Source organism: Medicago sativa, chromosome 3 (genome assembly GCF_051527215.1).
Source record: "Medicago sativa cultivar Bolivia chromosome 3, Bolivia_mono, whole genome shotgun sequence".
NCBI classification, from domain to species: domain Eukaryota; kingdom Viridiplantae; phylum Streptophyta; class Magnoliopsida; order Fabales; family Fabaceae; genus Medicago; species Medicago sativa.
The window spans coordinates 93,029,136-93,043,526 of record NC_140751.1 but is presented as its reverse complement, the minus strand read 5'-3'; the positions used below and the strand labels follow the sequence as shown (position 1 = coordinate 93,043,526).

The following is a 14,391-nucleotide window of genomic DNA, read 5'->3' as shown; positions in this document are numbered from 1 at the left end:
GTGACAAATAATTGATGTTGGCAGCGGCTACAAGAGAAATGAAACTAGGGTTAGCTGTCTTGCCCCCTTTTTAAAGTGATGGGCTTCGGGTTGTCTAGCCCACTTTTCAAGCCCATATGTTTTTTTCTTTGTTAATATATACTAATATTTTTATTTATTTATCTCTAGGATAAATAAAAGTGAGTTCACCGTTTTGTTTGACATAAATGTTCACGGTCCATATCCTATTTAATGATTCAAGATAACCCAATTTGGTCTTTGGCAAATCCTTATGAATCATAAATCAACGATTTTTGTAATTCTTTAACTAAATTAAATATTAGATTTTTTATTAAATCAATGAATCTTAAATAAAGTAATCTTAAGAAATTATGTAAACTTATCTTGTAAACTTCTTTATTGATTTTTTTTATCGAATCATCCGATTTTATCCGGTTAAATAGCTATATAAATTTAATCTCAAGACCGATTTATCTAACCGAGTCATCCGAGTTGATTCGGTTCAGTCATGCGGTTCGACCAATGACTCAGTGGTTCGACCATTGACCCAGTGACCCAGTACCTCTGTCGAGTCGACGACCGAGCCGAGTTTCAAAACTATGAGTATAATTATAACCATTTTTTAAATATGCAAATATATTAACAAACAAAAGAAACCAGTCATAGGCTCATAGCATATCAGCATAAATATAAATAATATTGACGATTAAGAGAGTGATGATTTGTCAATTACATACACAATATCCAAAAGGAACATTGTTAGTGCTATACTATATCGATCCAAAAAAGAAACACTATATCCAAAAAAAAAACACATCAGTACTCAATAGTTAAGTTATTTTAGTTAACATTAATTGGGAAGTATCGAGGCAGCTATCGGTGCAGGATAATTATCGAATACTCTCTTGATACGTATCGGAATGTATCAGATAATTATTTTTTAAAAAAATAAAATTTAATCTTCAAATATTCTCGGCCCACATCCTACAAAATATATGGTTACTTTTATATAATTTTTAAAATTAAAGAATTAAAACTGTTCATACTATTAAAATTAAGAGGAAAAATGTTGCATTACTCTTGCTAAAAACTAAGAATAATTGTCTCTGTTAGTTTAGCTGATTGACAGTGACATTATGATACACAAAGTTTGAGATTTGAACTTCCGATTTTTCAATTATTCATGGAATTTCTAAGAATAGATAATTATTTGTAAAAAAATACTATAAAGTTTATTTCTTGACAGACATCGACCTTGATGGCTCGATCTAAAATTAGCATTCTTTACTTATTTTTAAAATTTTGACCACTGAAAAAGTAAATAAATAAATTAAAAAAAACCTAACAGTCAGTACATTGCATTTACACGATGTTGTTGGGGAATTTTCAATCAAAAAAAAAAAATAAAGAAAAAAAAGAAGAAATAAGTGTTGTTGGAGAATTGGGACGCAAATCTCCACCATTAGTCATCATTACCCACAAAACAGACGGTGCCGTTGATTGCCAACTATCCTTCCCCAAGTTTCAATTAAATTATGGAGAAAATGCTTAGATATATGAGACCAGAAATTTGTTAAAAAAAGATGAGACTAGAACATTATGGGGCCACACATAATAGAGTATATGCAAAAGTTTGAGCTCAAATCTCTGCTTATTTATCTTAAAATATGAGTTATTAACCATAGATTATTTGAAAAAAAAATATTCTGAACATTTAAGAATGTTTTGTTATTAATTAATCTCACACTTTGACATAGATCTAGATTTAATTACACAAATGATTTGTTAGTTACTGGATGGTTGAGTGATTCAACTAGTTTGAGCGCTCGATTAAAGAAGTTTGAGATCCTAAGTTTAAATTTATATAAATAAATCTAACAACTAAATAGTAGATATTTTGTCATCAAAAAATTATCTATTAGTTCTTTCAAAAAAAAATATCTATTAGTTGCATAGAATTAGAGATAGCTACCATATTTAGTTGTACATGGTGATATATTGAAGCTCTAAGCTCTAATTAAGGTAACTTGGTATTTTCATTCATCATCAATAATGAAAGTTGATTTCCTTTATGTCAAGCTCTTCACATTAGCATGGTATCAAAGCTCATCGAGCCATGATAGATGAGCTCCGATAGCCATTCTTGTTTTTACAATTTTGTCACAATTTCTTCTCAATTTTCTCTTGAAATTTCTTCGTTCAATCATGAAAAACTAGAGCTACCATGAGTCCATGACTACTCTACAAAACTTTACTATCTGCATCAGATGATAAAACGAACAATTTACTTTAGAATATGAAGTAAATAATATTAACTATTATTCAACAAATCAAACGTAGATATTATAAGTACATCATAATAAATCATACGATTGATAAAAATAACAATCATTGATTTTTTTTTTTTTTTACTTTACATTTTAGATGATCTAAATATGAAGAATGGATACAAATAATTACCATTTAAAAACAACTATAGATTTTTTTAAAAGAAAAAGAATTATAGATTAATGACAAAAAAAATTAGATTAGTCCCTCTACCCTTTTTTACGTGTCTCTTTTGTATAAAAATTTTGTTACTAACTAACCGTCATTTTCAAAGTTCAATGTAATACTAAATATTGTTTTACCCTCGATTATTTATTGTAAAGCGGTAATAAATATATAAAAGGAAATAATTTTATTATAAGAAAAATGTAAATTATTATATCAAAAGTAACGGTATTTATGTAAAATGTAAAAATAAAATGACAATTAAAAAAATCGGAGATAGTATTTATTATTTAATTGAAAAGGGGTTTTGTGGGTTGTGCGAGCTTTGCAAATTGCAATGCTAAATTATACTGTAGTAGTAGTTTGTAATATGTTTGATTAAAAAAATAGGTACTCTTCCACTTGTAGATTCTTTTTTGTTTTTGAAAATTTTTTATTTAAAAAAAAAAGGCAGGAGGGGAGGTTGATGTGATGATAACAGCTGGCTGGATTCGGACAGCAGGTATCTCCACCCAACACGTTTCAATTCAATGGCTCAATTTTCTTGTGTTTCCCCTTTCTGTTCTTCACCTTCTCCTCCTTGTCTTCAACTTCACCGGCAGCATCCATTTTCTTCTCCCACTGCTCTCTCCGCCACCGACTCCAACTCCACTTTCACCTTCGCTTCAACTTCTTCCAATGCAACGCCAAAAGTCGTCGTCACCAGAGAACGTGGCAAGAATTCCAAGCTTATCACTGCTTTGGTACTCACTCACTCACTCTTTCAACTTTTTTTCGCTCCTAACGCATTACATTACATTACATTACATTACATTATATATATGCTTTATTTTCTGATTCTCATATCTCATTAGTCTCTCGTTAAGATGTAATATAGTTAGTTATAATAATTAGTTACACTAGTTAGTTAGTTTGTCTAATTATTACAACTAATACTTGTACTAATTGTGTGCTTGAAATTTGAATTAGTTGTGAGTCTAAAAGCTTTTAATAATTTTTTTACAGAGGGCTTTTAAAAAAAGAGAAACCTTTTTCCCTAAAATAATATAATTAAAACATGCTGTGACATTATCAGCTTGGTTTGCAATTCAGGTCATTTCAATAAAATGAGAAATAGGATTCAATTGATATTGACAAATTGTAACATTAGGTTTAACTGATCATAGACGCTGAAACTACTTTGGTAATTCCAATGTCAAGTGCAGGCGAAGCATGAAATCAATTGTTTGGAGCTTTCGCTCATTGAGCATCTACGAGGACCTGATTTCGACAAGCTTCCTAGTTTATTAAGCGGTAAGCTCTTGGAATGATTTGTAAGAAGCTGGGTTGGGTTCCTTTATGTGGATTGATATCTAAATCGACATAGTGTGGAGAAACAAGGCATTTGTGAATCCATGATGATTTTTTCAACTTAAAAAGTTTATTTGCATGTTATATCTTAGATATCTTTTCCGATACACATGATAACACGAATAAAGCTGTCAATGTCATGCTTATTATGATTGCCTTATCACTTTTCACTCATTAATTTCTTCTCATGGTTCTTGATTCTTGCAGATAATGCATTTGATTGGGTTGTCATCACTTCTCCCGAGGCTGGTTCAGTCTTTCTAGAGGCGTGGAGGTAAGGATTTAGGCTTCTTTGGATGAGTTGTGTAAAAGTTACTTAAATGAATTATGTCTGAAAATTCAAATTTGAAATGAAACAATGCATTTGTACAGAAGTAACCTTTAATTATCTTCAAATGATTTTCGAAATTTTGAATCTACTGTTGATGGATTATTTCTGAAAATTTGAATTTTGAAGTGAAGTAATACATATGTATAGAAGCAATCCTTAGTTACCTTCAAATGATTTTGAAATTTTTCACAAACCATTTTTCCCTTCAATATTAACTTGGAGTGCAAGCCAAGCATGCACCCCTCCAAAGTCATTCTATCCATGATGAGGTTTACCTAAATTTTGTAGAGACTGTTGATGTTTCTACTAAAAAAATTGTTATTCTTCTTTAGTGACTTGACATCTTTTCCGTTTTTTCCCTAATAATTTTTTATGCTATTTTAATTAGGCAGAATGCTTGAGACGTCTTTCATTATGCAACATGCGATTCAATTGTCCTTGATGTATAATCTAAGTCATGCATGAGTTGTCAAAGATGAAATTGTAAATTTGTCGAATATTCAATGTTTTTAATTGTTGTGGTCTAAACTAAGCATTTCTATTAATCTTTTCGTTACAATACCTCTTTTTTTCTTTTGTAACTTTATATAGTTTTGTTGAGCACTTAACTGTCTACCAAATGATTAACAGTCTTAATTGTTGTCCTTAGAGCTGCTGGGATGCCTCGTGTCAGAATAGGCGTTGTTGGATCAGGTACTGCAAGCATTTTCAAGGAAGCTTTGCTGTCTTCAAACCAATCACTTGATGTTGCCTTTTCACCTTCAAAAGGTATCCATGTTTATCAGTTAAGTGTAAACTAAGTTTAAATGGCTCCTGCATTTATGTCTCCAGTTGCGCTTCTTCGCCATGATGGATGAGTAACTCAAGAAATACTATTATTAAGTAATATCCCAAATCTTACTATTATTTTGTGGATATTCAAGGAATATATGCCATAACAATAGTTCCAAGATAAGCATCTAGGTAGGTGAGAGAAGGACATGACTTTAACTTTGATTGTTCTGTTACTTCTGTGAATCAGTGGCATAACTACATAAATTTACTCTGGAGAATGTGAAATTTATGTCTAACAATCTTTAGCCTTTTGTTAGTAGGTGATCACTTTACCAATCAGTATCAGAATAATAGTAAAGAGAATTGAAGCTTGTTTTCAATAAAATGGAATTTAAAGCTTCAAGTTGTGAAAGAAACTTATTAAGGATTTAATATTTTTCAGCAACAGGAAAAGTTTTAGCTATAGAGCTTCCCAAAATTGCAAATAAAACTACCATTTTGTATCCTGCTTCTGCAAAGGCTAGCAATGAGATTGGTATGAGAAATGTTCTTGTTGCTTTTAAAAAAACAGCATTCACATGTTTTAAAATTATTTCAGTTTTGATTTTCTAATAGTCTGTGATATTTACATAACCAGAGGAAGGGCTTTCAAGTCGTGGATTTGAAGTTACAAGGATGAATACATATACAACGGTAAAATATTTTAGTCCTTGTGTCCCCTTCTTTTCAAGAAAATATAGTCTAATACAAGTAGTTCTTGCAAACACATTTAATTTGTGTTTTGTACACTTAGTCAAGTTAAATTATTTAAACTATAATTAATGATACATTGCCTGTAATATGTTTCATGGTGTGTTTGGAAGTTGTGTTTCTGAAAATGATTTTCCTGCTATGACATGTATTTTGTCAAGTGTGTCACATTATGCAGTTTGGAGGAAAATGTTACAAAAAGGGGGTTTTCTATCATGTGCAAACTTGTATAGGTTATGAAGTCAAAAATAGTAAATTTATCTTGGAACCTGTGCATTTTATATCAAATACATAATTTTCTAATAAATAATTGTTGTTTTCAATAAATAATTATCATTTGGAGTAGTCTTAACCTATGCAATATTGCATAGGATTGACAAACCCTACCGGGCATGCATATACTTCTACACCAGCATCAGTAGCTTATGATCGTTGTCATTTCAGAAAAAAATTTGATTGCAAAAATGGTTTGCTTATTTGATTGCAAAAATGGTTTGCTTGGCTTTGGTCCTAACCAACTATTTCTCACACTCGGACTATTTATGGTTATATATCTTTGTCAGATATTTACTGTTGTCCCTAATTCTAACTTAGCCGTCAGGTACCAGTTCAACATGTTGATCAGATGGTTCTGAAGCAAGCACTTGCTGCCCCTGTTGTTACAGTAGCTTCACCATCTTCAATTCGGTGAGTTCCTTATTGCCCTTTTGCCTTCAAGTTTTTTAATAGTTTCATATCCATTTCAAATCTACATATAGTAAGTTAATTATATTTTTATTTTATACTAACTGTGTAAGCGGATGCTACATGTTGTACTTCCTTGATGGAGTCGTTAACTTAACCTTTTCGTACCTGTTGGTTAAGCGTCTTAATGACTCTTGAGGTTGTAAGAATTGTGAAAAAACTTGCTTTATCTTCTTAATTCTTATTTGCACTATATAAATACGTATGACATTTTCTTAGGAAATTCTATATTATTTAGCATTTACCCAACTGATTTTTTAACCTGCAACAGAGCCTGGAAGAATCTCCTTTCGGATTCCGACTGGAGCAATTCAGTTGCATGTATTGGGGAGACAACTGCTGCCATGGCAAGAAGATTAGGCTTCAAAAATGTATACCACCCAACACGACCGGGCCTTGAAGGGTAATCACAAATCCACCTTTGAGAGAATACTTTTGGGGTTTTTCTTGCGATAATTCTATTCCTAAAGTATTCAAAACCTGTTAAATATATGCTAAAGAGTGTTCACCGTCTGGCCACATGGAGAAGTTTGTCCTCTTTGAAATAGTTCACACAACAGTTATAACAAGCTCTTTTATTTTTGGAAATTGCAGGCTCACCCCACATAGGAGTGACTCAAGTTTAAATAATTTACCTTCATTTAAAAAACACATATAATCACTCCCATAACTTTTTACTAACTCGAAAAAACATACAAATCTTCACTAGATGTTCATAGACTTTCAGATTTCACTTCATTAAGCTATATGGAAATTATTTATGACATGACCCATGTTTATTGTTAATCAATACACATGATGGTCGCTCATTTGTGTCATTTTTATTTTCAATGCATTTTGAAAGAAGCATTTTACTGTTTAATTTAATATACTTCAACTGTTAGGTATTTTTTTTTCATTACTAGAATTAAAAAAGACAGTCGTTTTTGTTTATATTTTTTTAAAATGATGTGGTTAAATGGTCATTATTCATCTTAGTGAATATGTGCATCAATGATGAATGCTTTTTATTTCGTCGATGGACTGAAGAGTCATTTTTCAAGTTTTAGCAAGTTTAAAGACCTCGCATCCATTGTTGTCTGTTTCTGCGGGTACTTAATGTTTATTCCAAGTCATGTTTCTTGTGATTCGAGTCCTCTAAATGCTGTGTAATACTAGTGGATGATTGAAAAATAAATAAACTGAGATTCTGATAAAATATTTACGCATGTATATTGAAAGATCAACAATTGTAAGTCTGCATTTTAGCTTCTGAATCATAGCTATCACTTTAGACTATCGAATCCATGTATCTTTTATATGCTACTATGTTGTTGAAGCTGAATTTATGGCAGTTAATATAGAATCTTAATTGAATTAGAAGAATAGTTGAACAATGACAAAAGCAATGACAGAAGATTAGAAGTATAGACAAGTTTGGAGAGTATTTTGCATTAGAAGAATAGTTGAACAAAAGCCTTTTTTTTTTCTTTCTTTTTTCTAAAAAAAAAGACAAGCATATGTGTTGACTTGTTATGATTGAAATAATTGATTGCAAGTATTTCAGGGTAAATTGGCCAAGTTTATGTAGATATCTTATTGCTTTTAGACTGCTTTGAGTTCCTGTTAGTACATCCGTTTTTGACAATCTTCTTTCTCCTGACAGATGGGTTGAAAGCATCCTTGAAGCATTGAGATCCTATGATGACTTATTGAGGTAGTTCTCTGCACATCATAGCAATCTGGAGTTGTTTCCAGCTGTTTATTTATGTAGAGTATTTGATTAGTTTATTGGATTGACATTGTGGATGGCTTTGCTATCTCTGTTCAGTTGTATTCTTGAGACTCATGAGGTTATCATGCGCCACTAGTAAAAAATTCCCAGCATGTGAATACCTACCAATTGAGTCGAGCACTTAGTTTGTCCTTAAACTCTGAGGGAGTGTAGATGGGTTCAAGTGTTATTTACATTAAATAAGATTTTCATGTTTTGTATGGTTCACTCAGAGTACTCGTTTTGCCTTAGTTGAGTTTAGTTCAATCTTAATTGAGTTAAGACCGTGATAATTCAACCGGTCAGCTCCGAACTATAGTTTAATCTTAAGATGAAAGATTCAAGACAATACAAAAGACATACAACAATCGGAAGTGATGAGCGGACTTTGTATCTCTAATTTTGTACTTTCCAGGAGGTACCCTATTCTTTCCAAGTGTTTGTTTAACTATGCTGCAGTACATGCCATTGCTAGTGTGGCCTTTGGTCACGAGTTTCTAGTGTGATTTCAAATTCTATTTGTGCAAGAAATTCAAATTCTTACTTCGTGTTGCTAATAAAATTTGCCTCCATGGTAAACCTTGAAATAACAAGAGCTGTCATGTTACTCAATTTTTAGCTGAATAATATGTGGATGTAATAATGTTATAACATCTAAGTCAGACTAATATACCGGGGCCTTGGGGTATCCACTTAAACGAAAAAAGAAGAAAAAAAAAATTCCTAAAATGCAAGTTTAAGGGTTAATAAATTTAGCAATGTATCAGGTTTAACCTGTTAGAAAATTCATCTTGATATTACGATTCTCATTTTACCATAAATTTTTGTAGGAGAGTAAGAAAACATATCCGATTTCATGACATGAATTTTCTTTAATGTTCTTGATACTTTTATGCAATTGTTTTCTTGTATTCTTGATGATAAGAATATTAATCTTTTGAGCAAATATAATGTCATTTTTCTTCATCATTCATTGTGTTTTATAGTTAGAGTCGGTTATGTGGCCACCATTCAAAAGAGAGAGGAGATGGATAGTATTCAACAATCTTTCACCGGTTCATGTGACGACTTGAAGATTTATTTAACTTTAAACCATACTTGAGCAGATCATATGGTGGTCACAAGTTATCCAACAACTTGATTCCTTCCATATGAAAAATCAACTAAATTCAATAACTTTAACGGATATTTTAATTTGTGTCTTCCATATCTTTTAAGAAACACGTCTTATAATCACAACAAAAACCACAATGTATACATATAACGTGGATAACAGGTAAATAAACAAAAACATAACTTTAATTGAATTTACAAAGGACGTGCAATACGAACATTAAAACCTAACTGAAAAGAGTGTATTTCTTTTTATATATTTGTTATAGATATAATATAGTGGACATTAATTGTCTAGTCCTCTTTTCATTAAAAAAAAATAATAATAATTATCCCGTCCTCTTTTCACTTACGTTTGTTTGTTTCTAAATTTCAATTAATTTCCCAACAAGATACGTCTAACGTGAATTTGTGATTTGGAGTCACATTCATGTGGTAGTGGATGGGGACATAAGGGCTTTCATGTTTGAAACACAAGCTTTTAGCTTTCTCTTCATATCTTCCCAACCGTCCATCATCATCTAATTGCCGTTTCATGTGCGATTTCGTATATTATTATGTAACCTCCCTCTTTTCGTTAGCTTTCTCAATCCAACAAGTTTTTAATGTATGCCAAAAAAATAGTGACGTTTTAAAAAGTTCAGCTAAGCTTTTGTTTAGTTTAGTACACTACTTGTATACGGAAAATACTTCCATGACATAGCTTGTGTGCCATTGGTGCCATTGGGGAAATCCTGGTCATTGATGTGTGTGAATGTGTGTGGGGATGTGTGTGTGATGTGTGTGTGTGTGGTGGAGATGCAAGCTATGGCACCAATGGCACACAAGCTATGACACCAAAGTGGAGTCCTATCAAATAGATATTTGATGCGTATGTGGCAACTACTTGTGAATTGTGATAATATAGTACTCTACCTCTGTCTTAATTATTTTGTTGTTTATAGCCCAATAAATAGAATGAAGATCTATCCAAGAGATAGTAGTTAAAAAGAACGACAAACACCAGATTGTCAATGGCAGAATCAAAATAAAATATTTGCAAATTTCATGATGTTTCAACTGCCACGTAATTTTTTAGTCAAACATCGATGATGGGTCCAAATGATAGTTCTGTTAAGACATAAATAAAAAATTCATTCAAAATATGATTTATGAAGTTACTAGTATAAAATGTTGAGACATATAGAGAGGTGGGAAATCCAAATTCGAACTTAAATCCTATATACTATCAATGTTTATAGAGCTACCAATGGATCTACACTTACATGACATTTTTTTTGACAATTTTCACACACATTTATTTACATTCCGTTTTCGGTTAAAAACGAACCGTTAAAATGGTTAGAGATCATTTTCTAAACTATTTACTTATCAATCAAATTCTGAATTTGATCATACTTTATTTATCTTCTGATCAAATTCTAAATTATTAGAATCATTTTCTTTGAAAATAGAATGGTTGAGATAAAAAATCACATTTTGATGAGACATTTTAAGATTGTTTAAGGAAATTATTTTTTAAGAATTAATAATAATGTAACACAATGACCGAATATAACTTGATACATGTGTAAATACCATGCTTTCAAAAAAACAAAAAAAATCCTTTTCTTCAAAAGTAAAATAAAATACATTCCTTGATTTTTGGAGGTAATCACATTACAATTTATTTTCTTCAAGAAATTTGTTGGTGATTTCCAAAATAATGGAATCATTTTAGAACCATAAGTTGTAACTCTTCATGAGAATCATTCATATACATTGAAACATTATTATTTATTATAGATAATGAACCTTGACATTGATTCAAGTGTAAATGGTTATAACCTTTGGCAAAAGGGTGCTTAATGAACCATAGCATTGATTCAAGTGTATATGATCATAACCTTTGACAAAGGGGTGCTTAATGAACCATAGCATTGATTCAAGTCAAAATGGGTGCTTTCTCTCATGTGAAGAGTCATATAATGCACTATAAATACTTGGCATTTGGGCATTAGTTGGATACAGCAAAAAGAACAACAAAACACAATTTTGGACAGAATTTTGTTAGATTAACAACATAATTCTCCATCATTCTCTTACTCTAAATCATCCATCAATTCTCTAATGCATGAGTGAATTGCTGGAACCATAAATCTGTAAAATACTGTTAGGAGATACGCTTGGTGTGGTTGTGCAATACACGTCAAAGAACTCATAGTATCCTGAAGGGGATTCGCCGGTCATTCCTTATTGCATCCAATATACAGTTATTGGTGGGGGTAATCGAACCTAAAGGTTAGTATGGTAACCCCATACGCTTTGAGTTTGCATGCATAACTATTAAACTTTTCAGGTTTCAAGTGCAGCAGCCTCTCCCCAACAATCAAGATATACAACAATCATTGGAATTTATATGCACACTTCATCGTATTCATCTTCATCATCTTCTTGGTCAAGTTATTGCAGCAGACCCCCAACACAAGATCCAACAATCTTTAGGTTCGATTTATGATTTACTTGTGATTAATGGCTGCCATTTTTGGGAGAGATGAAAGCTTATATTTTCATCCATGACTACGGTGAACAGTAAACAAATTCCTTTTATGAATATATGTTATGGAAATTTATGGATAAATATTTCATATGTGATGTGTTTGTGTTAAATTTACATGTGGTTGTAGATAATATATGCATGATAAATTTTGATATGTATGAAATTTATCGTTTGAAATTTGTTTGATGTTAATTTGAACATGAGATAATGTGCATATAAGTGATTACCTATTATGAAATATTTGGTGTTCTAAATGCATGTGTATAGTATCAAAGTAAATATGAACATGTTAGATTTAACATGTGGTGACATATATATACATGATTTAGAAATTGTTCAAGTATATAAATTTTGATGAGTATAATAATATGTTAAGAATGTTTAAACACTATTTTATTTATGAAAGTAGTGTAGATAAATTGTCAAAATATCAAGTGGTTGCTTTAATGATATTATTTACTTTGTGTAAGAAATTGTTATCATTAATATTGTGTTGATATTATATGTACATGATAATATGAAAAGTAATTGTTAATTTATTGTTTATCATGACATTAAAATAATTTGGGTATGTTTTGAATTATTGTAAGTTGATATATGTTCATGAAAGAAAGTCATAGAAAATATTAATGATTTTGGTTTATTGTTTATTCTTCTATGTCATTGTTTATTGAAATTTAGCATTGAACATATTTAAACATAAACTTGAGTTTAACACAATGAATTTATGATATATGTATTAGTTATATGATAACTAAAATCAAAGTGTTTGTGTTATATTTAATTTTATGTGGAGTATATGACTTGCATGTTTAATCTCATCTTATGAAGTTTGGTTATGACATTCTTTTATGATCAAGTTTTATTTTGCTATGTATGTTTAATGCATTCAATGTATGATATATCTTGGATAGATATAAAAGAAAAGGTGAAGTTCAAATTGAAATGCATGTTAAATATTGTTATAGCAAAGGTGTAATGACATAAAAGTTTGTGCATTATTACAATATACTCAATTGACAAAAGTGTCATGGTTTGATGATAGTTGGTGAATACTATCAAGAGTATATAAGTCGATCCATAGACATAGCTATGAGAATACAAAATCTATGTGAAGAATTGAATATTCAAAGTTTATAAAAGTTAAAAGAAAATCTTGCAATTATTTGACGAAATGATTGACAAGGAATGATGTCTTTGGAACGATGTTGACTACATTGAAGACATTATTAGGGATGTGGTACAAACCCAAATCTAATTGATCACCAATGGTGGAAACTCAACCCACACTTGAGTAGCATCAAGTCTTGGGTTCAATGGTGAAAGTACACTATTAGAGTGATTGAAGTACTTGACGATAGATAACATCCCGAGGGGTAAAAGTACTTGGACCATAAGAAGAAAAAGGGTAGGATGAGGTTTTCCTCTTAATGGACATATAACATATATTTGCTGGAATGCATACTTATGGGACATTTCCGATATAGTCTACCTATGTGAGAATGAAGTTTGGCCGCTTCACGGAGTTCAAGGGTTTGACTCTTAAATTCTCATGAAAAGGGATATATGACACAAGGCCTTATTAATGTGTCATCTTACAAGTCTCTTTATCAATGGTACCGAGATTCTATGTGTAAGTTATGCACACTTGTTCTAATGAATAGTTGGTTCAAAGCTTGCCTACCATACTATTTGGGAATGAGCGAAAACTTAACTTACTAAGTAATGGTTCAAATCGCGAGATACCATTATCTGAAGGCATGGAATTTCCGGATTTATGTGATTTAGTATTTTGAAAATGGTGGGGGATTGTTGGTGATTTCCAAAATAATGGAATCACTTTAGAACCATAAGTTGTAACTCTTCATGAGAATCATTCATATACATTGAAACATTATTATTTATTATAGATAATGAACCTTGACATTGATTCAAGTGTATATGGTTATAACCTTTGGCAAAAGGGTGCTTAATGAACCATAGCATTGATTCAAGTGTATATGATCATAACCTTTGACAAAGGGGTGCTTAATGAACCATAGCATTGATTCAAGTCAAAAGGGGTGCTTTCTCTCATGTGAAGAGTCATATAATGCACTATAAATGCTTGACATTTGGGCATTAGTTGGATACAACAAAAAGAACAACAAAACACAATTTTGGACAGAATTTTGTTAGATTAACAACATAATTCTCCATCATTCTCCTACTCTAAATCATCCATCAATTCTCTAATGCATGAGTGAATTGTTGGAACCATAAATCTGTAAAATACTGTTAGGAGATACGCTTGGTGTGGTTGTGCAATACATGTCAAGGAACTCATAGTATCCTGAAGGGGATTCGCCGGTCATTCCTTATTGCATCCAATATACAGTTATTGGTGGGGGCGAATCGAACATAAAGGTTAGTATGGCAACCCCATACGCTTTGAGTTTGCATGCATAACTATTAAACTTTTCAGGTTTCAAGTGCAGCAGCCTCTTCCCAACAATCAAGATATACAACAATCTTTGGAATTTATGTGCACACTTCATCGTATTC

At 31.4% G+C, this 14,391-nt stretch overlaps 1 protein-coding gene across 2 annotated transcripts; it reads left to right on the top strand.

Annotated features, from left to right (window-relative positions):
• The first annotated feature begins 2,997 nt into the window (after window positions 1–2,997).
• On the top strand, window positions 2,998–8,423 carry HEMD (uroporphyrinogen-III synthase family protein). Of its 2 annotated transcripts, XM_085756009.1 has the most exons (9): window positions 2,998–3,236; window positions 3,699–3,786; window positions 4,051–4,117; window positions 4,824–4,942; window positions 5,391–5,483; window positions 5,586–5,641; window positions 6,300–6,385; window positions 6,714–6,845; window positions 8,088–8,423. In XM_085756009.1, the coding sequence occupies exons 1-9, from the start codon at window positions 3,024–3,026 to the stop codon at window positions 8,140–8,142; spliced, it is 909 nt and encodes a 302-aa protein (XP_085612135.1). In that variant the 5' UTR covers window positions 2,998–3,023; the 3' UTR covers window positions 8,143–8,423. The 2 variants fall into 2 exon arrangements, with proteins under 2 accessions (XP_085612135.1, XP_085612136.1); XM_085756010.1 differs by lacking the exon at window positions 5,391–5,483.
• Window positions 8,424–14,391: the final 5,968 nt, after the last annotated feature.

Bases quoted from the DNA above. Each gene is read 5' to 3' on its own strand.
- HEMD (XM_085756009.1), top strand. From the start codon at position 3,024: ATGGCTCAATTTTCTTGTGTTTCCCCTTTCTGTTCTTCACCTTCTCCT. The intron at 4,943-5,390 runs GTATCCATGTTT...AATATTTTTCAG, and splicing joins TGCCTTTTCACCTTCAAAAG to CAACAGGAAAAGTTTTAGCT. The intron at 6,846-8,087 runs GTAATCACAAAT...TTCTCCTGACAG, and splicing joins ACACGACCGGGCCTTGAAGG to ATGGGTTGAAAGCATCCTTG.